Below are 21596 nucleotides of genomic sequence, written 5' to 3'. Positions count from 1 at the left end.
AATATATGCAGTCTCATTTCTTGGCAGCAGATGGTTCATTCTAATGGAATTGGATTATTTGATCATTTACAGCCACTCGATTAAAACAAATGCCAACAGTGGTGGCATTTTTGTATGCATTATAGAAATAGTCCCAAAGTTAAATGGCACACTGCTAGAACTGGAATTCACAAAACATTCTGCCTCAGATGTAATGGGTCTGAAGGTACAGTATTCAGAATCAGTCTTCAGTGGCAATTCATGCAAAGTGTCTCCACACAATGTTGTAATCAAGAGGTAGTACATTCAATGTACTCATCCCCAAACAGCCCATCTAGACTCAGTGTAGAGTTGCCACATCCTGAACTCATACCAAAAGCACTATCTTTGGCTACTATTAAAATTAGAACAAGTGTGAAATGCACCACCTTAATTTGACTACGTTCGTGAACTGCCAAATGAGCAATGTTTAGAAGAGTTAGTCCAAGAGAAAGGGATAGCATTTTGGCTTTGCACAACTTTATTCCATGAACCCTTTATGATAACATCCAACTGAGCAGTAAATTATTGGAACCCTCAGGAAAAAGGAAAAAACAATCTTTAACAGGCAGCTTTTTACAATATAGCAGCACCAATACAAACAACTTAAACTTTTGTTATCCATTCTGGATTAATGTGAAACATTACACAAGTGGTTCATTTTAGGTTTTGGCCCTTCTGTGCAGACTTCTTTGGGCTTTGATCATTTTTCTCCACAGATTTGATGACACCAACTGCTACGGTCTGCTTCAAGTCCCTGGCAGCAAAACGACCTGAGGGAGGCAAAAGAGCATGGAATAAGTAGGGAGAATAGGATGCAGAACCCACAATGTCGACCCCTTCCAAATATAGGATTTTGCCCCAAACTCTGAACTTAGTTTATACTAGTAATGACAAGAATACTGTAGGTGAGGTTGAATTACTGCAGCACAGGGAGTCTTAACCCTGACTGAATTACTTTTGCACTGCTTCGTATAACAGGACACAGGCCACCAGTTCAGGTTCGCACAGACCACGGCAGTGTGATTAATGGCCAGAGCTCACCTAAAGGAGGGTAGCTGAAGAAGCTCTCCACACACAGGGGCTTATTGGGTGTCAGCTTGACCGTAGCGGCATCCCCAGACACCAAGAACTGAGGGCGGTCCTCGAGCTTCGCCCCTGTCCGGCGATCAATCTTCTCCCTCAGCTCAGCAAAACGGCAGGTGATGTGAGCAGTGTGGCAGTCCAGCACCGGGGAGTAACCAGCCTTGATCATGCCAGGGTGGTTAAGAATGATCACCTGGAATTAACATTAAAATGATTATGGACTTCAGTCACAAATGGTGCAGTCATCTTAAGAGTACCTTCTACCCCTGGTTATGGAACGAGCACTATACAAGCCGACCTGGGCGGTAAAGCTGGAAACATCTGAGGGAGGGTCATGCTGGGCATTGCCAGCCACATCCCCACGTCGCAGATTCTTAACGGCCACATTCTTGATGTTGAAGCCAATGTTATGACCCGGCAGGGCGGTCTGGAGGCCCTGGTGGTGCATCTCAATGGACTTCACCTCAGCGGTGAGCTTAGCAGGGGAGAAGGTCAATAGCATGCCTGGCTTCAGCACGCCCGTCTCAATTTTCCCCACAGGAACCGTGCCCACGCCTGCAGACAATGAGGCAGAAGAAAGCAAATGCCACTCGAATCATCACCACCCCTCCCCACCCACTTAAGCAGCCTACCAAAAGTGACCATTTATAAAAAAATAAAAAAAAATGCATTGGCATGTCCATGCACTCCATTCCTGAAAATTCTGCCCTAGAGTTCACTTACCTCCAATCTTGTAGACATCTTGCAGGGGCAGTCGCAGGGGCTTGTTTATAGTTCGCACTGGGGGAGAAATGGAGTCCAGGACCTCCAGCAAGGTTCTACCATTTGCATTTCCTTCCTTTCGTTTGATTTTCCACCCTCTGAACCAGGGCATCTATAGATGGGAGGGACAAGGCATTCCTGTGCAATTATGCTTTGAATAGAAATGGCAATAGCAAAGTCCGACAACAAAGCATTGATTCAGCTCCAGAAACCTGGACACACTATGTTATTCCTGAAAGTGTGTTTGCAAACATACCTTAGGAGAAGGAGCCAGCATGTTTTCACCGTTCCAGCCAGACACTGGGACAAAAGGAACAGCTGTGGGATCATAGCCGATTTTCTTGATGAAAACTGTCACATTACGGACTACTTCCTCGAAGCGCTTCTGGCTGTAAGGCGGCTCCGTCACATCCATCTTGTTGACACAAACGATCATCTGCTTGACCCCAAGCGTGTAGGCCAGCAGGGCATGCTCCCTTGTCTGTCCATTCCTGGAGATGCCCGCCTCGAACTCCCCCTTAGCTGCTGACACCACCAGTAGCGCGGCATCAGCCTGTGAACAAACCAGAGCTAGAAAATGGGTAGTAGCATCAAACTATAATTATACAAAAATAAAATTACCGTGAGCTAAGTAGCACACGTGGCCGTGATTTGTTGTCTACCAAGCGATATCGCATACCTGAGATGTCCCCGTGATCATGTTCTTTATGAAGTCCCGATGTCCTGGCGCGTCAATGATGGTAATTGAGAACTTGTGCGTGTTGAACTTCATCAGGGAAATATCGATTGTAATCCCACGCTCCCTCTCCGCCTTTAGTTTATCCAAAATCCAGGCAAATTTAAAGGAACTCTTACCCATCTGTTTAAAAAAAAAAAAGTGTTAGCAAACACAGGGAGGTTAGTGGCAAACTACGATTTACTACTCTAATTAAATGTGCGGTCAAATTAGTTCAAACACCAGACTTGCTCAACCAGGCATGGTTTTCGAAAGTGTAGCTACCTGTGTTGCAGCCTTCTCAAATTTCTCGATGGTCCTTGGATCCACGCCACCACATTTATAAACGAGGTGGCCTGTTGTGGTAGATTTACCACTGTCCACATGGCCAATTATTACTACGTTTATGTGAATTCTTTCTTTAGCCATTTTTCGATTATATAAGGGCACACGGTACCACAAAGAATCCTATTGTATGGAAGTTTTGCGATCGCTAGGCTATATAATAGTTGTTTCTCTTTCTCTCTTGAAAAAGAATCAAAGCAATCGCCACAAGACGCTTATAAAGCTGCAAACCAATTAATGGAAGGCCGGTATAGGCTATACCGGTTCCTTTGATTAAACTCCGGTGTAGGCATACTAATCAGCGATACTGATTAAGGACAGATAAAATATTTATCTCTATTGCCTAGCATAATTAAACGAACACGCTTATAAATGAACTGGAACCTGGCTTTATGATAAGGTATTTTAACGAGATCAGAAAACGCATACTTCGAATACACGTGCAGTCACCAGACTTAATATTTTAATGACTCAACCATGGGACCCTTCGAGAATGATATATATATATATATATATATATATATATATATATATATATATATATATAATATATACACAGTGATCCAAATGTAAAAAAATAATAATAATAATAATAATTTTAGAATACTTTAATCTATTTGACTTATCCACCTGCTTATATTCTGACCATCTTTAAGTGATCAGATATATAAACCTAAAGGTGGTCAGAATATAAGCAGGTGGATAAATCAAATAGATTAAAGTACTCTAAAATCTTTTTCTTTTTTAAACTTTTTTTACATTTGTTTTTACATTTGGATCATTGAGAGAAAATATGGTTATTATTTTTTTATTTTAAAAATTCATAAAATTTTGAAAATTGGAAAAGTTGTTCAAAGTTGCTGTAACCTATGCGGCAAACAGAACAGCATATTCTGTACATAATTAAGCCTAGGCTACTCCGTTGTCAGCTTAGGCTACTTTAAAAGCCAGCCAGGATACAACGGCTAGTAATATTACATAACGGAATTCCTTTGATCATTCAGGTGTATGATGGAGTAAAACATCAATCAAATAAGGCTATCGAATAGTCTAGGCCATTCCTGGATCATAGAGGAATTCATTATTTAAAAAAATAAATAAAATAAAAAAGTATGAACGGAGAAGGAAATGAAAACTACGCCATATGTATTATATACATCCCTGATATACTGGTCCTTATTCACCGCCGATTTTAGCGCGTTTTCTTTCTATTTACGCAAGACATCCAGCGATTCCTTTTATAGTTATCGCCTGCTGTGCCTGAACCTGTCTAACGCAATGACGTTTAGCCTTGGCCAACCCGGAAACTGCAGACAGCTGAAAAGAAGCACCGCACCAAAGGTCTATATTGCGAGCTTGCGTGATATCCACATAGCGGCTGCCTATTTCCGTATCTGCTCAGAAAATTCAAACACCTAAGGTACTGTATGCAATCTTAATGTTGTTTTATTGTAGGATCGTATTTCTGAATTTCTTCCCCGATCATCCATTACAATCAACCGTCCTAAATACAATTTGCTTGCTGCGAAACAACTGTATGGGAATCATGTACGTTATTTGACTGCTGGCTGAACAATGATAACGGTATTATTTAATTACACCCACGACTATTCAGTGGAGCTCCGCACCAAAGAATTATCGCCGAATTTGTAATTTAACTCGAACCTGAATGTAATCCTCTCTACTTGCACGTTTGTAAAATCGAAAGCTAAATTTTGAAATAAAAGAAAAGGGCGCAGCATCTCCAGGTGCGCATCATTTAGTATCCACTTTATAGCTTATATATCTAATGTTACACTTTCTATATAGCAACTGTATGTATTATCTGACGCATGCAGCAACAGGCAATAGATTGAAGCCCAAGAGAAGTTAACGATCTTAAAATGGTTTGTAGCTCCATCTTTTTTAAACTTGCAAAGATTATCTCCAGACTCGAATGTTAGGGTGACATCCGAGTAACATACTTTTTAAAATTCCAAGTATAAAATATACTTTCTTTCAATGAATGCCTGCTTTTCACGTGGTTCATGTCGATGCACTATTCATTTCCTACACGTCACGCATTTTTTTTTTAAATTGACTTAATATTATTTAAAATGGGTTAAGTATGGGGCGTTTGATTTCGGCAGTAACATGACCACATAAAATTGTAGCCTATATCAAGCGAACTTACAGGTAATTAATCATGTGATCTGAGTTTTAACGAAGTAGAACTTTAGTGCCACATTTGCTTCTCTTATAGCACTCATGAAGTTCAATACTATCATATCCTATCGTACTGCACATAATACGCCATTTTAAGTCCTGTACGGTATTTTCAAAAATGCAGTATAGGTTACTTTTGTGGTAAAAAAATCACAACCATCTCGCAAAATCAACGGAAATGCTAAATAGTATTGCCAATGGCGTAAACGTCAGCGTAAATGATTATGGATATGTTCCAGAAGGAAAATTACCTGCGCATTATTTACTACAACCAAAGTAATTAGCTAGCCTACCCTTTAGAAAGGACAATATACAGACAAACAGTAGAGACCTGCTTAGTCATCATGGAACAGTCAATGATTGATGTTGTTTTGCATTACACAGCCTTTTACAGGAAATAAGCGTAATAGTAATCAATATATCTTCAATATGAATATATATATATATATATATATATATATATATATATATATATATATATATATATATATATTTCCTTTTCAAATACAAATTTGATCAGAAATTAATTGCCTTGTGAAGCTCTTTGCTGTGTTGCTTCTTACACACTCCAGATCTGGCTGGATTCCACATGTTGGTATTTTACTCCTCTCTGACTGTGTGAAAGTGAAACCAACAGAGCCTACCATATATGAAATGGCCATGTAGTCCACGCAGTATCAGTTCACTGTATTATTTTTGGGCCAACTTTGTGGCTCAAAATGTTAATTGATAGCTTGGCAGAATTTGAATATGCGAAGATGGAAATGTGAAATTATTCATTTTCCATTTGGTGCTGACAAGGGTCAGATATACCTGTCTGTTTAAATGGACTGCATTTATATAGCGCTTTTATCCAAAGCGCTTTACAATTGATGCCTCTCATTCGCCAGAGCAGTTAGGGGTTAGGGGTTAGGTGTCTTGCTCAAGGACACTTCGACATGCCCAGGGCGGGGTTTGAACCGGCAACCCTCCGACTGCCAGACAATCCGTCTTACCTCCTGAGCTATGTCGCCCCTGTTTATCAGTCTGTTTGTCATAGATTTAGTTTACGCACACACATGCACACACACTCATAGAGTACATAATTTATAATAGATTTCAACATTTTTACACTCTTAGGGACATTAAAGGGGATAATCAAAAGATGTATCATTGAGTAGTAATCCATCTCCAAAACTGGTGTTTCATTGCTAAGGAATTGAGCTGAGATCTCAGTGATGAAAGTAGCTGGTGAATAATTGGTAATGAAGCTTGTCTTTCCACATGTGGTGAGAAACACTGTATTCTTCTAGAATGCAGTGATAAAACAATGCTCCCCCTGCAATATGCTGAGAACACTACCTCCAGATTGGGGTCTCTCATATAGAGTCTCACTGTGGGAGAAAAACTGGGACACCAGTAATGGCATTCGACTGTGAAGCTGGGGTTCTCACATTGTGCGTAGAAACCATCTATTAATATTACTCCACTGGATCAAGGCCATCCTTTAGCTATAACATCATAACATTTATCTATAACATTAAGTAGAGTTGGTTGAGTTACAACGGCTGTGGTTGTGAGACAAATTTAGGTGTGTCACTTGTTAGGTGTGTCCCGGGCAGGTGTATGCAACAAAAAAAAAAAAAACTAGGCTAATTAGGCCCTAAAGAATTTGCATACTACTTTACTTTGTCCTTTATTAATGAAGAATGGTTATAAAATCATTTTCAGAAATCTAGTTGGTACAGATTTGGCCAGGCTATTTTTAATTGAGTAGATTTATACCGTTTCCCTTACATTACCACTTACTGCTTCATTTGGGTCATATTAAGTGGTGTTGCCTTCATGACCAAGCTGTTTCCATAATATAGATGTGTAGAATGAATGACAAATTATTTTTTCTGATATTATTTTCTCAGCGGTACTCCATATTCAGGCTGATTTGCAGGGTTTATAATCTGTCCAAATATTTTGTAATCAAAACATACAGCTGAGTTCTTACTGGTAGATACTGTAGCTATAGCATGGCACCTGCTCAAAGTCTCAAAGTCTTCTGTCCGTAGTTTTAGTAATCTCTTTGACCCCTTATTGCACTTATTGCTATAGTTCCTCTATGTCTTAAGTGTCTTGCAGCATTTCCCAGCTGACCTCAGTCCTTTATGCAAGTGAAACTGTCATGTCCCTTTGCCTGTGAAGAATAGGGTGTTTGGTTCACAAGCCTAACCAGAAAACATCACTTCCTGTTTATCACTTCCTGTTCTGCTTTGAGCTCTGCAGACATGCACCAGGCTGCAGACAGGAAAGATATCTTCATTTCACTTAAAAGGCAGAGCATAGACACAGGTTATAACCCTTCTTCCACATCTGTTTTCCTTCTTTTTTGGGATTATAACTGTAAATTACAATTACCTAACTGCTATTTGTCAGTTGGCTTACTTCTGGTTGTACCAGAAACTATCAAACTAACTTAGCTTTTCTATAATTAACTAATGTGTCTATATGCATGTGAAAAGAGACTTTATATTACAGGATTTTCGACAATGTAAAAAGCTTTTGAGGATTGACCCTTTAGCTTATGTGGTGATACAGTAGCAAATACAGACATCTATTGTACAAAAAATAGTCAAACATAAAAAAATACTATCATCTTTACTATGCAGAGTCACTATAATCTCTGTTGGAAATTGTTATTTACGTAGTCATGCATTGTCTGATGGCTTTTTTTGGCTTGAAGTGGAAGGTGGTGGCATGCATTTGTCATTTGTCAGCCCTGGTAATTGTACCTCCATAAAACTGAAAAAGTGAAACTTAACAGCTTGACTCAAGTGTATGTATAATTGCTTAGATTTCTGCTAATACTGCCTCTGACTGTAGTGAATGGTTTTTTGATTAACACTGTCCAGATGTTGTAACCTGGATACAAGTTTAGAGTAGTAGACTGCATTAGTGTGGAACACAAATGTGAGGTAATGGTTGGGGTACACGTGTGGAGTATTGTTCTGGACTTATGCAGCTCAACGGATGTTGTGAGGGTGGCACTGAAGTTCATACCTTTGAATATGGTACCTTAAGTGGAATCCCTTAGTGAAGTACACAGTACAATGAATAGATGCAGAGAATTTCATATAAGCTGAGCGCTTCCATCTTTGATTTCCACAGTGAATTTCTTACTCATCTTCCCACCCATCTTAATTGTTAAAACTAATTGGAGTAATTATTTGAATAAATAATTGGTACATTGGCTCTAAAGCAGTTGGTGAATGAAAGGTGCTGTAAGGGCCAGAGTGACTTTTGAGCAAAATATATGATATATAACATAGTACTTCTGTAATTAGCCTATACGATTACTTGCTTTATCATGATGCCACATTTGCTCATTTGATCGTACTTTCTTTTTTTTTTTAACTTATAATGAATGTGAAACTCTCTTCTCTCTCTCTCTGCTTCCTATCTTTAACAATATATCAGTTACAAATTTGGGCCCACATCAGAGCTGAGCGGTGGTGGTGCCAGAGACACTTGTTCAGCACTGTTTCCCCATGTTCTCTGATTCACCCTTCTATTCGCCTTGTATAGTCTGAGTGAATGAAAACCTAACACAAGTGACCTTTTCTATCCTGTCTCTTGGAAGCCACAATGTTTTGCCACCATGCATGGGAGTGTGACACAAACACAGGGGACGCTTTTGCTATAGACACAGTTGTTGTCAATACAGGCACGCTTGCCCTTTATTGCATCAATCTAACAGCTATTTTTTTCTCTTGAGAACGGAAAAATACTCTCCCGACCAAGTTCAGACTTCCTGCAACGTCGGCAGCCGTAATGCATGCTGGAGTTTTGCTTGTGAGGTTTAAAATCATTTAAGTCCCCAGGCATCAGTTAAAAGGTTCATCTCTATGGAAGCGATTGATCAGGTCAGTTCCAGTTCCCTGTGTTGTTTTCATACATCGAAGCTCCAGGGTACAGAGGTTAAACTGTGATGCAGGAAATAGGGTGGACATACCCTGGAGCCCCTCCCCCTTTTAGTTTAGAACACTGTCTGCAATATGGCAGAGTTTCTGTGCTATAGTAGGTACTATTTTTCACTTGTGTATTCCTGTGGTGAAAACAGTTTATATCCAAAGCCCTTCCAAGTCTTTGGTGCCCTCAGTCACCTTTCACCCTCCACTGCCAGCTCCAGTAGGTACTGTTTTTAAGCTAGTCCCCCACAGTGGATGGTAAAATGTGATGATTTTGGCACAACAATGTCATGGTAAAGAACATTGTTGTTCCTTTTTTAAGCACAGCGTCATGCAAACAGAAATCTATGCAAATGTTTATGTGGGGATATATTCTCCTCATAAATGATGTGCTGTGCTACTTCCTGAAGGAAGCTGAGTCAGATGTCCTTTGCTGGTGTCAAAAGGTATAGGTATAGAGTCTGAAGTAATCTGGGCTGATTTCAACTGATAAGTAGACTGACTATTACCCAGACTATATTTGGCCTTTCTGCTTAGCACATGCTCAGTGAAGTGCATTGTTTTCATAACAATGCTGTTATAGAGTTAGAGTTGCTTGTTAGTGAAAAACACAATGCTGGTGAAGGCATTTGTAGTCAAATAATATGGCACATAAGTGTCAAACATCAGCTCTGAAGTGATAGGAAACATTTGTTAATATTTAGGCTACTTTCTGTTTCCAAGCACAATTTCCATATATTTAATCTAAACTCATATTAACAGTATGTTTTTGTTACACATTGTATTATTGTAAGAGGTATGTGAATATTAATTGGATGATTTCTAATTTAGGATAAAGACTAAACTACCGATAACAACGTGAAACTACATACTTTACATGCTGTTTGTGAAAAATTGCCATATGCTATTATGCATAGTGTGTGAGCATTATACCGCAGAATTTATCTTGAATTTTAAATAAGTGGCACTTTCAACTGATGCAGCTGCCACTAAAGAATATGAGCTTTGTAGCTCCCATTTCTACCAGTCTTTAATTAGTAATCTCCAACAGTACAGCAAATTTCAGCCATCAAATGTCAACGCAGTCAGTGTAGGCCACTGCACTGTGGGTGGTATTCCTGTGATGAGGTTAAATGAAACTGTAATGACACCATCCTATGCAGTTAAAATGCAGAGCATCATTTCCAGTAGCTATACAGCCTTGGGATGTCACACTCATTTGAAGTAGATTTATACTGCAGCTAAATTATATAGGGAAGACTGAAGTACAACAGAGATAGTCTGAATGAAGTAGCAGCATGTGAGTAGATACAACTAAGAGATAATGCATTCAGTTCTCTCTCTCTCTCACAGACACACACACACACAATATTATTATTTTTATATATGATATATATCACTCTCTTGATGACACAGAGAGTTTAGCTTGTTCATCTCCACCATCAGTTGTATAGGTTTCCCCTTTGCTGTGAATTGACATAGTGAAAAGTCCTGTTTTGGTGTACTGTACTGGTGTGGCACGAGATGGGTCTTTTCATTTGTGTCCTTCATAGTGCTTGAGGGTTGCAGTGTCTTCTGATTTTTGTGGTTTCCTTTCAGCCTGTTTAGACCTTGGAAGCAAGGTCTGCCCTCTTCCGTCAATCAGTGAAATAAACTGACCCCTTAATTCTGAAACACTGAAGACCAGCAGGCACTATGGCGCTCCAGAATCCCAGTTTGAGATCCCTGACTTATAGTATATCACTCACAATGCAAAACAATGTTGAAATGGGAAAGTATTAAGAATGAAATCAAAACAAATTATCTGTGCTAACCATAAGGTACTATACAGACATGGTAGTACCACTGGCTTCTGGGCTTTTTTGGCTGAGTGATCTCCCAGAGATGCCTGCCCATCTGTGTTGGTTTTCTTTAGTGCTATACTACCATGTTGGTTTAATGTAGGTTGCGTGCCAACAGCAGCTCCCTAAGATTCAATGCTTCTAACCACACTGTTTGCAAAGGGCTTGTTATTGATAAAACCCAGAAAGTGGTCTTAGCCATTAGGTGGATGCTGCTGCAGGTATCTCAATCACAGTTACACAGTAGACTAACAACTGTATTACCCTGTGCAAAGATCTGTAAAACCCCTTTTTAATTCCACTGCAAAGTATCCCAGTAAATAATATTATATGAGTAGATAAATGATTATGCTAAATTTAATTCCCAGCTCTTTCTGAATTCTTCTCAGGCAGAGAAATTACTATAGTGGAATGGAACTGGAAGCTGTTTTTCCCCAAGTATTGTTATATACACAAACAAGAATGAAATTAATTTCAGGAGGTAGGCCTATTCCCAATTCCAAAAAGAATTTGGAAAAAAAAATGAAGGCAGATCATTTACTTACCACTGAACAATCATTTTCTTGACATCCATTCAGCTGCTGGTTAGGATTTCGAAGGACCTAGATGATTAAGATCTGCAGTCCTTTAATGTCTTTATTTCCTGTTGCATTTTGATTAGCCTGCTAGCTGGTATTCAGGGAATGTTTCTGTTTGTCAGACAAGGTTATTTGTGTAAAAAAACCAAAGACATCAAAGCTGTGTTGGCCTGTATCAGCCATGAGCCACTTAGATAGCCTTGTAAAGAAGCTGCTTATTTTTAGACCGTGATCGTCTATGCTTTCCATTCATTCTCCAGCGTGGGTAACCTCAGTGACATGTCGATTGTTCAAAACATTGATGATGACAGTCCGAAATTTGAAAAGACATGTGACCAGTCTGATCAAAATTACTTTCATTAATTTACATGAAATTAAAGTTTTCCATCTGCGTAGTTATATAAATCAACACCCATTTGCTTGCAACTGGGAGATTTCTGGGATTTAAATCAGTGTGATTTCTTTAAACAAAATTAATTTATGTTAGGTTAACAGTGCAGGTCTACACATGCGTACGTACAGCTAGCCTATCTAGTCTAAAAGAAGCGTCTATTAACTCCACGAGCTTTAGGACCTGGGGACTTTTACTGTATGACTGAGCGACGCTGTTGTTGAAGGTGGAAGTACTGTATCTCTGCCCGCATTCACGTTATTCGAGAAGGCAGACGTTGTAACGTTACATGGCTGAAATAGGAGGTGTAACCGCTATGTAATTAAAGGAGATTTCCCATCCGTGCATTTGTATCAGGTAAAGACAAAACTGTCCAATGTCTTGTAATGCTTCCACGTTTTGTCAGGTCTGCTTGACTCTGGGGGATCAGAGAGCTGAAAAGGGCAATTGTAGCCAAGGGAGGTGCCTGAAGTCTCGGGTACATGTGCTTAGTAATGCTCAGATTCCTTATTCAACTCATTGTAGGGAAAATTAGCTAGCTATCGAGTGGTCGCGTTGTAGTACAAATGAAAACAGATTCAACAAATGATTTGCTGGTTCTTTGGGTGGCCATACAGCTATTTCTCGGATGGACAAGACTAGAAGTTAGCTAGCTAGTTAGCTGGATACTTTATCTAGAAGGGAAGAGTTGCTAGATCGTTGCTTTAGGTCGACCTGTTCATATAATGAGATTCGTCTGAATGGAATTCTGTTTGGTGTGTGAAAGACTGCGGCAGCGGATTAGTCACATAGCCTAAGCTTTTTACTGTTATCACCAGAGAACCGCTTTTTTGCGATACTTGGCTAGCTACACCCGTATTGTATTTTACACTCACAAGCTGAGTTGACTTTAACACTAAATATCTGTTAAAACGTGGACATGATATGCAAGGAAATGTTGGTTGGCTGAGTATATTGTGCTTGATAGAACCCCAGCGACCGTCATTGCACCATGTCCAATGGTTTATGTCAGATTATCGTATCAAAAAATGCAAGATACTAAATCCGGAAACCCGCACGAATATGGCCTGTCTTGGATCGAATCAAAGCTACAATATTGGATTTTTTTCTCTGACCTATTCACGTGCTGCTGGGGAAAACAGCATTATGAACACGACCACAATGGTACACCAACAGAGTTAAATAACCATCAGATATTATATTTTGATTTCATATTTTTTGACTACTCACTCCCTGCTTGGGAAACCTTAAATGAACCACATGTCATATACGTTAATTGTATTATGAAAACCATTAGTATGAGGTGCCAAAACCCTCTCTGATGGACCATGTTCCAATCCCTGGTCTTGCCCTCTTCACTCTCCCAAATAAAGTTTATCAGGAGATATCAGGGATTAAGTGAACAACCCAGTAGACCATATGGAAGGTTAATACCAGCATTGACTTGCCAATATAGCCAATGAGATGACAGAAGACAGGACAAGTTACTAAACTAAGAATCTTTTTTAATTCATCAAAGCAAATTGGTCATATGTTTTGTAACATGTCACAAGGGTGGTTATGAAATTTTGGATTGTTCTGCTGAAGAAAAAAAAAATTAGGTCTATGTTTGGTTGAAGTCTCACTTCTTGTCCAAGGAGATCGGTACTAGATTGGCTGGTTTTGATAGACGACCATTAAATATATGCAATATATTGCCAAAGTGCGACATTTGTTTTTCCAGTGGTGTGGGATCGCCCTTTTTCAGCAATGCTGATGGATGATAGGAAAAACTTTGACGTCTGTTTTGATAGGTGGAGGTTTATGTCCAAGGAGGCAGATGGTATGATTCAATGGAATGTTCTGGCCTATGATTTGTGAAAGCGTGGTTGTGAGTGTGTCCTGTGAGAAATCGCATTATTTGGGTGAAATTGATTATGTGCAATGATTTATACTGCATAGAATTGAACCTGAATCTGACCTAATTCAGAATCTGACCTGAATTCTATGCTTTTGCTGGAGTTTTTTTCCCCCCAGTCCACTTACTCTTGTTAATGCTGCTTGCAAAGCTAGCTGTCTGTTGAAACAGAAATTACAAATTAGCCGGCTCTATTTTGCTGCTGCTACGTGGTTTTATAGTATGGTGCTGAGGGGCAAGAATGTAAATGTTGTGTAGTTAAACTGCACTTAAACCTTTTCCAGTTTTGGTGTCAAACTGTTTTTGCTAGCTACTTATTGGTTTTTCATGTTGCACGTGCAGTGTAGGCACATACAGTATATTAAAACAAATGCCTGTGATTTTTGAAATGTATGCTTTTCTTTTTTTTTTTTTTTTTTGCAGAGCCTGGACATTTTTTGCATTCTTTATTTTTCTTGGGTGTAAAAAGAAATTTCCAGAATTCCAAGAGGCTGTGCTGACTGTTCCCAGAAGGGACGTCGGTTTAGTCCCCAATGTCTATAAAGGGCCGCGCTCTCAAAACATCTAATGGAAGCAATTGATTATTTTTTTAACCCTGGTCTGTAGTGTACTTTCACTTCACTTTACGTTCAGCTATGCAAATAGTGACTTGGCTAAAATGCTTCACTCACATTTTTGCCAGGTGCCTGCACCGCATGTTCAAACACGAAGAGACAAACTGCCCTACTTCCAGAAGTTTGAGTGCTGGGGTTATATTTATTGGGTGCTATCTTGCAATCTGCGCGTGATTGTAAATGCTGTTGATGGAATGACGAAGCTTTGCCTTTGTGCTCGTCTGCATTGTTGACATTAGATAGGCTCATTATGGGCACTTGTGGAAAAGCAGCCGAGATGCTGATGAAAGAACAGCGTCACCAGCTGCTTCCTGGGCTCTCGTGTGACGCGCATGTTGGCCTTGGAGAGCGAAGCTTGTGGGCCATTGGTGTAAAATGTGCCTTATGCCTCAAATAAAGGACTTTGTTGCGTGGTTCAAGCTCTCGTCAGGAGAGGTTGCAGAAGCTCTTGAACACTGACCTGCGTGTGCGTATGAGCGTGTTGTCTGGGGCCGTGGTTTACAGAATTCTTCAGCCCTTTCTCACATCCTGTCAGTGATTTCTCTACGAAGCAGCGAGGAAGACAATGCGTGGCTCTCTCTACGAAACCCTTTTTACCCTCCTCTCCGCCAGCCTTCGCAAAAGTCACCAGCAACAGTTCTTTCGCTGACAATCAACTCCCACCAATTGCCATATGCACAGCATGACTCAGTTGTAAGTGTCATTGAATGCTTCGGCTGAAGCATTGCCTCAAGCATCAAACGGCCCACACAAACACATGTGCACAGCCTGTGGGCCTAATCTAGAGGGTGATATATCATGCCAAAGAGATTGATATAAGTATGAATATGGATATCATTTATCCAGGCAGACTGCTGCAATGTGTTCAAGCTGGGCCACACAGATGACAGATGAGTAGAGCTATAATTTTAGCACAGGCATTTCTAGTAGCCTAAATGTCAACAGAAGGAGATGAACAATTAGAAACAATTTGGGGAAATATAGCTGCTAGTATGTACTTAATGCAATTCTTATGACATAAATTCAGATGTTAAATTAGCTGCAGTGTTTCTGTTGGGAATTCTGAGTGTTGCACACTTGTTATAGTGTAAATTCATGTTTTTCTGTGCTCCCTCAGCCAGGTCTTTGCAGACAGTCTTTGCAAACTTGCACAGATGTTCACAGCAAACATTAACTCTAAACTTAGCCTAACTCTTCCTAAAAGGCTAAGCAGTGGAAGGGAGCAAAACACCTGAGGCATCATGATGATGAGAATTCTAATTCTGATAAAGCATTCATGCTGTCAACGTGACGCAAGAAAATCCTACAGAGTAGAATGTGCTTCTTTGGTTCTTCTGAGGTAACACAGAATTATGCTGTTGTCTCATTTTAAGGATAGTGCAGAGAGAAGTGCTGGTGGATTCAGGGCATTAGAAGCAGCCAAAGATATCCTTTGCTCTGCGGATTCTTCCCATTTTGGTTTTAGATTTTGGTGATTTTTCTAGGTCACTTTTCTAACCTTACCCACAGCATGTTTCATTTTCCAGACTTTCTATCAACAGACATTCCAGGCTATTACCAATTTGTTGAATAAACTTAGAAAATTGTGTATGTAAGAATAAATAAATAAATCCTCTGGTCAGCTTGAAAATAAGTGGTTAGCACTGCGTCGTAGTAATGAAACTCAATAATTACAGTATACACACTCTTAGATTTATGGTCTACTGACGGTTTGTTCTTTTCCAACTCCAATTGATAATGAAAGTTTTATATGAACTTTGAGTCTTTGCGATTGTTAATTGCTTCCCCAGACAGTTTTGCGTTGTTGCAAATGCACTTCTGAAAGTGGTTCACTGTAGAAGTAGCAGTTAATGTGAAATAACCTCTCTATGAATGTGATGGCGCGCAGTCTGTGAATAGTTTGGAGCAAAAGCTACGTGGCTTTTATGTTCAGGCCCATTAAGTGTAACATCTCCCTGGGAAAGAAGGAAACGGGCAGAAATAACCTTTAACGGTTGATTGGCAATGCGCTAACAACACTAAGCAGTGCTGCTGCCCAAAATGGCTGTCTATTTGCAGCAAGTCCTTGTCAGACTGTTCACCTGGGCGACTTGGAGCGTGCCACTTTGGTTTCTCTCTAACGACTTCCTCCGGCGGCGTGATGCGAGCTTGATTGAAGTGAGCCGAGGTTAAATGGCGAAGCAGGGGTGAGAGGACCACTACTGCGATCGCCACAGAAGCCGCAATTATGCCTCAATTTGGAAGTGATGCATCTGGGCACCTGTGGAGCTTGGATGAAAGAGGACTGGTGGTGTTGGGGGGTGGGGGGTGGGGGGCGGGGGGGGGGCGGGGGGGGGGTTAAAGCATTGCAGTATCGCCCATGCACTTTCAATTTGCTGCTAGCTCATGTGTTGTCTATGATTTTGACTGTCCTGTGAATGCAGGGCACTGCACGTAGGCTACCGTCTGATCAGTCGTTGTCCCGGATGCTCATTTGGAAGTTAAGTGATTGTTCACCAGAGATTCAGATGGGTCAACAGCCAAGCTGATGATACCTTTACCCAACAAATGTCTTGCCCAGCTTCAAACCTTGTGCAAACTGGGTATGCTGCTCATGATTTTCCAATTTCGGTCTATGCCTTGTCCTTTAGTTCAGACGCAAGTTTGAACCTGCCCAGTTGGCCAGATGGTGTTTCCATTGCATTGGATGCTCTTCACTGGTTCCTATTACAGTGGGGGGTTTGTTTGGAGATGGCAGAGGTTTGTAAAGACTACAGAGAGGTATTCTCAGACAATAACCACAGCTGTAGACAGCTGGCTCTTGTGCTTTCAGTGCTTCCAAAATGCATTTGCAGCACAGTCTATTTGGGTTTCGCTTGGTGTGCAAGTAGGAAATATTAGCATTAAGATGTCTCTTAACTCATATATCAGCCTGTTAGTTGGCAGAAGTCCCATATTATACCTGGCAGTTGCTTCTTTTAGCCGTAGGACATTGTTTGACTGCACAGGAAGACATGGGTGGGGCCACGGCTCTCTCAGGTTTCTGCATGGGATGTAGCCTACATTTGTGTTGCTGCTGTTACTGTTGCTATGGTGCCAGGCAGTGCCGACTGTTCCTCACGCTTCTCTGGGAGTTGCTTTAACAGAATAGTGTTTTTCTTAAAATGGAGCCCGCATGCTTAATACTGTGAGAGGACAGTCGTGTCTGGGGTGATATTCTGGGCAATGGGAATGATAATGTGTAACTTACCTGAAGATCTAATTTATTAATAATAATAATAATAATAATAATAATATTATTTTAACTTTTGTACTCTTCACAAAAAGGCATTTCTCTGCAAATGAGCTTTCATGTTCAGGTGGCTATCCAATGAGGCCAATTCATTTGTTCAAAAATTGATCTTTTTATTATTCGGTGTTTGTTAGCACTTTTTTTTTTTTTTTTTGCTGAAGTCAAGCGAAATTGTTCTGAATTTCTGGCTGCAGTCAGTGTTCACTGTAGATTTTAAAGCTGATCTTGTAACTTAATCTCATCTGTTCAATGCAGATGTACTGTCACAAAGACACTTTACACAGTAGCAAGGCAAGAGACAGAGCAAACAGGCAAAAAGAGCAAACCGTTTAAAGATCGCCTGCCTAATTGCTGTCGTTGTTTAGCAGCGGCATTGGAGTCTGAGATTAAATATTTTGCTCTGGTAATGGCTGTATTAGACTGACGGAGGTCCAAAGAGAGTTCACTCTGAAAGCCCTCTGTGCCCTGTGTTTAGATTGTAGCTGCTCTGCAGACATTCAGGGTTGACCGTATGAGGCTTAGGCCTACTTAAGGGGAAAAGACTTGATGAAAATCATTTTAAGAATGAAATAAGTAGAAGCAATTTGTATGGAAGCACCGCGCTTATCACTGAGGAAATTCATTTCAGTAGGTCCGATAAAACAAATGCGGTCTTCGATTGCAGGCCCTCGCCCCAGTGATTTAGCCTCGACCGCTAATGTAAAGTGTGTGCTAGCGTGCCTCTTTGACAAAGCTATAAGCAATGCCCATGGGGATGAGGGTAGAAATAAGTGAAGATAAAGCCTAGTAGCCTATCTCATGCAAACAGGAAAATGGCTGTTTACTTTCTTCCCCACATCAGAGTAGATGATGCAGACCAGTGTTGGGAAATTGGTGCTTTATCAAACCCCGGCCATCTAACGATAAGAAGCAATGCACATTAAGATAAAATATCGATGCTGGATGAATTCAGTCCTTCATTCATTAAAAGCTTTAAGGAAATGTTTTTTATTTAATCTTTTAATACATTGTTATGAAAATGATAAATGAGCCTCAGGTCAACCCATTCATAATGACAGACCTATGTGGTTGATAATGATGAGGTTTGTGAATTCTTAGGACTATGAATCATTCTTTGTCTTGAGGTCAACTCCCAGTTTGTGTTTTGCTTTTGAAGCTGAAACGACTCCTTTGGAAAACCCATTCATAATACTAATTTCCTTATAGTTCCAAAGCATTGACGTGCTATAATAGTGCTATTTATCCTATTTTATCCAAGTGCTATTATCCTGTTATCTACCAAGGGGTTTCGGTTTTGATATTATTAACATTTAAAATTATTATTTGTTTTTTTAACTTATTTTGTCATTCATTTTGACAGAAGTATTTTTCCCAGCATGCAATTCCAGTGTTTCAACTGCCATTGGAATCCACAAACTGCTGTCCAGAGTTGTTATGCAGCACAGTCTCATTGTAGTAATAATAAATATAACTACAAAATTTAGCCGTTTTTCTTGTTTACAGAATCCATAATAGCAAACTGAAACCGCACCGTTTGCATTTCTAAGATTGAAGCAGGCTGACACTTTTTTGATGTTCAAATTCCCATATCAAACTATGATTTCAGTAGAATCGTTTCTGTAATAAAACTAAGCATAATTAAGTGGATCACTCAACATCCCTATAGCATGGAGTTGCTGCTCATGTTTAGTAACTGTCAGTGTTACTGACTGCCACACGCTATTCCTTGAAATGTGCCTGGGGAATAGATTTTTCCCCACACGCATTTGCACGTTAGTACACTGTTCCAGTGGAAAACGAAACTTGGCTATCTCCGCTTCTTGATTTTTTTTGTGTCCTCACCTTTAGCAGGGAAATGAAGACATGCAAAAATTGGCTTTGCATGGATGTTCATGAGTGGGCTATAAATAACTTCTCATCGCACAGATAAAGGCTGTAAGAGAGTACTTCTGGACTTCCTGGAGAAGCACGATAGCCCGTTCTGCTTAAACGGCCACCATTTGTAATTCTTTACGTACAGGTAGTGTATGCAGTGTAATGGAAGATTCTCTGCAGTACTGAAGATTTTACTTGTATTCCGTGAGTCACTTTGGATCAAAGCACATGACTCAAGCTGTCCATAGTCAAAAGTTTGCAGGAGACGGAATTGACACCGAGCTGGATTTTGGGATGTCAGAATACTCTAACTGGGAATATTTTAATTGTTGTGAGCTTGTCCCCAGGTCTCTCTCTCCTCACACAAGGGACAAGTGAAGGCTTTTAAATTAAAAGTAAAACTGGCTCTCACAATCATGCAGGATAGAAAGGAAATTTGAAGCTGATTTAAAAAAAAAAAAAAAAAATTTAATACGGTGCTGTAGGTGAATGTACACCATGGGCTAATTGACACTATCATATGAATAGGGGCGGGGAGGGATTCTCTAAGCGTGTTCTATATGGGACTCACCTTGTCCCCTTTTTCTTTGAAGGATTGAGGAGGGCATGCGGCACAGTTTCTCTTCCCCCCCCCTCCCTCCCTCCACCGAGGGAAGACCTTAAAACCAGCAGGCCTATTTTGAGCGCGCTCAGTGTGGTCGAGGGCGGTCAGCGCTCCGCTTTCAGACATGCTCCGACACGGCGAGCAGGACCCAGGGAAAGAATGTGAAAGCTGAACTGCCGGGCAGGCCAGACCACAGCGGACAGACAGCGGTTTATTTACCGTGGGGAGGGAAGGCCTTCTCACCGGCCCGGTCAGCGAGACCTTGCTGATTCGAGGCAGGCCGTAGGTCACGGTACAGGGAAAACCAAATCTGGCGGGGCGGTTCTGATGGTGGGAGGCATTACGCTTCGAAGACTTGAGGGAGCCCGTGTACGACGTTCGTCAGTGTGTGGTGCCCTCTTGGCTTTTACCACTCTTCAAACCAGGAAACAGGCATGCAAAGCAGAATTAGAATTTATAGCCCCGGCCGTTATCTGTGGCTTTCTCTGCCAGGTCTCCTCCGGTTGTTCGTAGTTCTCCTCTGAATTCATCTGCTTCTAAATTTTTATTTCTGCTCAATTTAAATGACAATAAGTCGCGAAGCGCAGCCGCGGTAAGGGGAAGTTTGAGCAGATTAAGCTACCCCGAATAGCCCGTGTCTAACTGTCACCTTCACATTGCGAAGTAGCAGTTTCCCTTTTCATTCCGCCGTGGTATTAGACGGGGTAGTGTTGCGAGAAGCTTAAACAGACTCCCACTTGCTGTTTAATGAAGAGGTCACCCCTCTCAGTATCACTTCATTCAATAAGGTCTGCCCACAAAATCCTAGAGTCAGCAATCAAATTATCTTCGTGTTTTCTTTAGAGCACTAAACACCCTTTTTTTATAGCCTGCGCGTCAGTGGGCAAGAATTAGGCTATAGCCTTCAGGATATTAAGAATGAGATGCCTTTCGAGAGTCCAGGACAAGAATACTCAGGACAAGTTTTTTTTGGTTTTTTGTCTCTGCCTGAGACACTCTGTATAGGTGTAACATTCCAAATGATTTCAGTCCCTGAAACCCTGCCGTAACGTTCTAGCCGAGTTTGCCAGAGATCCGGCCGCTGTCGGCTGTCCCGTCAGCCTCGTTCTGGGCCTGCTTCCCTTCTGGAGGGCTTCTTCTCGCTCGCCCGGTTCGGCGGTCACGCCGAAAGCATTATTTACAGTCATGTTCCGGAACGTTCCAGAAATGCTTTTCGGTGAGGGAGCTTCAGGGAAGCGTCAGGACCCGCGACGTGAGACGGCTAACGCGGTTCGGCGTCCGACCGGTTTTGGAAACGCGACGCGCGTCGCGGCTGAAACCCGAGCGCCCGGGGTCTGCCGCCGTCACCAGAAGCGCATAACTCAGACGGCCTCTTGTCACCGAGTCGCCGAGGGGGGTGGGGGGTGGGGGGGCAGCTCGATGACGGAAGGGCTTCTCGGTCAGAGGTGTGTAATGG

General features: G+C 41.0%; 2 protein-coding genes across 3 annotated transcripts in view; one reads left to right on the top strand and one right to left on the bottom strand.

Annotated features, from left to right (window-relative positions):
• Window positions 1–476: 476 nt before the first annotated feature.
• Window positions 477–3121, bottom strand: si:dkey-37o8.1 (uncharacterized protein LOC407641 homolog). Its single transcript, XM_035414427.1, has 7 exons — window positions 2867–3121; window positions 2546–2725; window positions 2123–2419; window positions 1828–1978; window positions 1403–1659; window positions 1063–1297; window positions 477–791 (listed from the first exon to the last, which is right to left on the bottom strand). Exons 1-7 carry the CDS (start codon window positions 3008–3010, stop codon window positions 676–678), a joined length of 1380 nt encoding a protein of 459 aa, XP_035270318.1. The 5' UTR covers window positions 3011–3121; the 3' UTR covers window positions 477–675.
• A 1076-nt stretch (window positions 3122–4197) lies between these two features.
• Window positions 4198–21596, top strand: part of fam49bb (family with sequence similarity 49 member Bb) — a 63928-nt gene continuing 46529 nt past the window's right edge. The window contains exon 1 of one of the 2 annotated variants that reach the window (XM_035414429.1): window positions 4198–4346. The gene's annotated coding sequence lies outside the window, so the exon portion shown is untranslated. Of the gene's footprint in view, window positions 4347–12082; window positions 12237–21596 lie in introns of those variants that run through there. The other variant, XM_035414428.1, reaches the window with a different exon arrangement.

This window comes from Anguilla anguilla, chromosome 4 (genome assembly GCF_013347855.1).
Source record: "Anguilla anguilla isolate fAngAng1 chromosome 4, fAngAng1.pri, whole genome shotgun sequence".
NCBI classification, from domain to species: Eukaryota; Metazoa; Chordata; class Actinopteri; order Anguilliformes; family Anguillidae; genus Anguilla; species Anguilla anguilla.
Note: the sequence above shows the minus strand (reverse complement) of the source record. Positions and strands in the feature narration are given on the sequence as shown.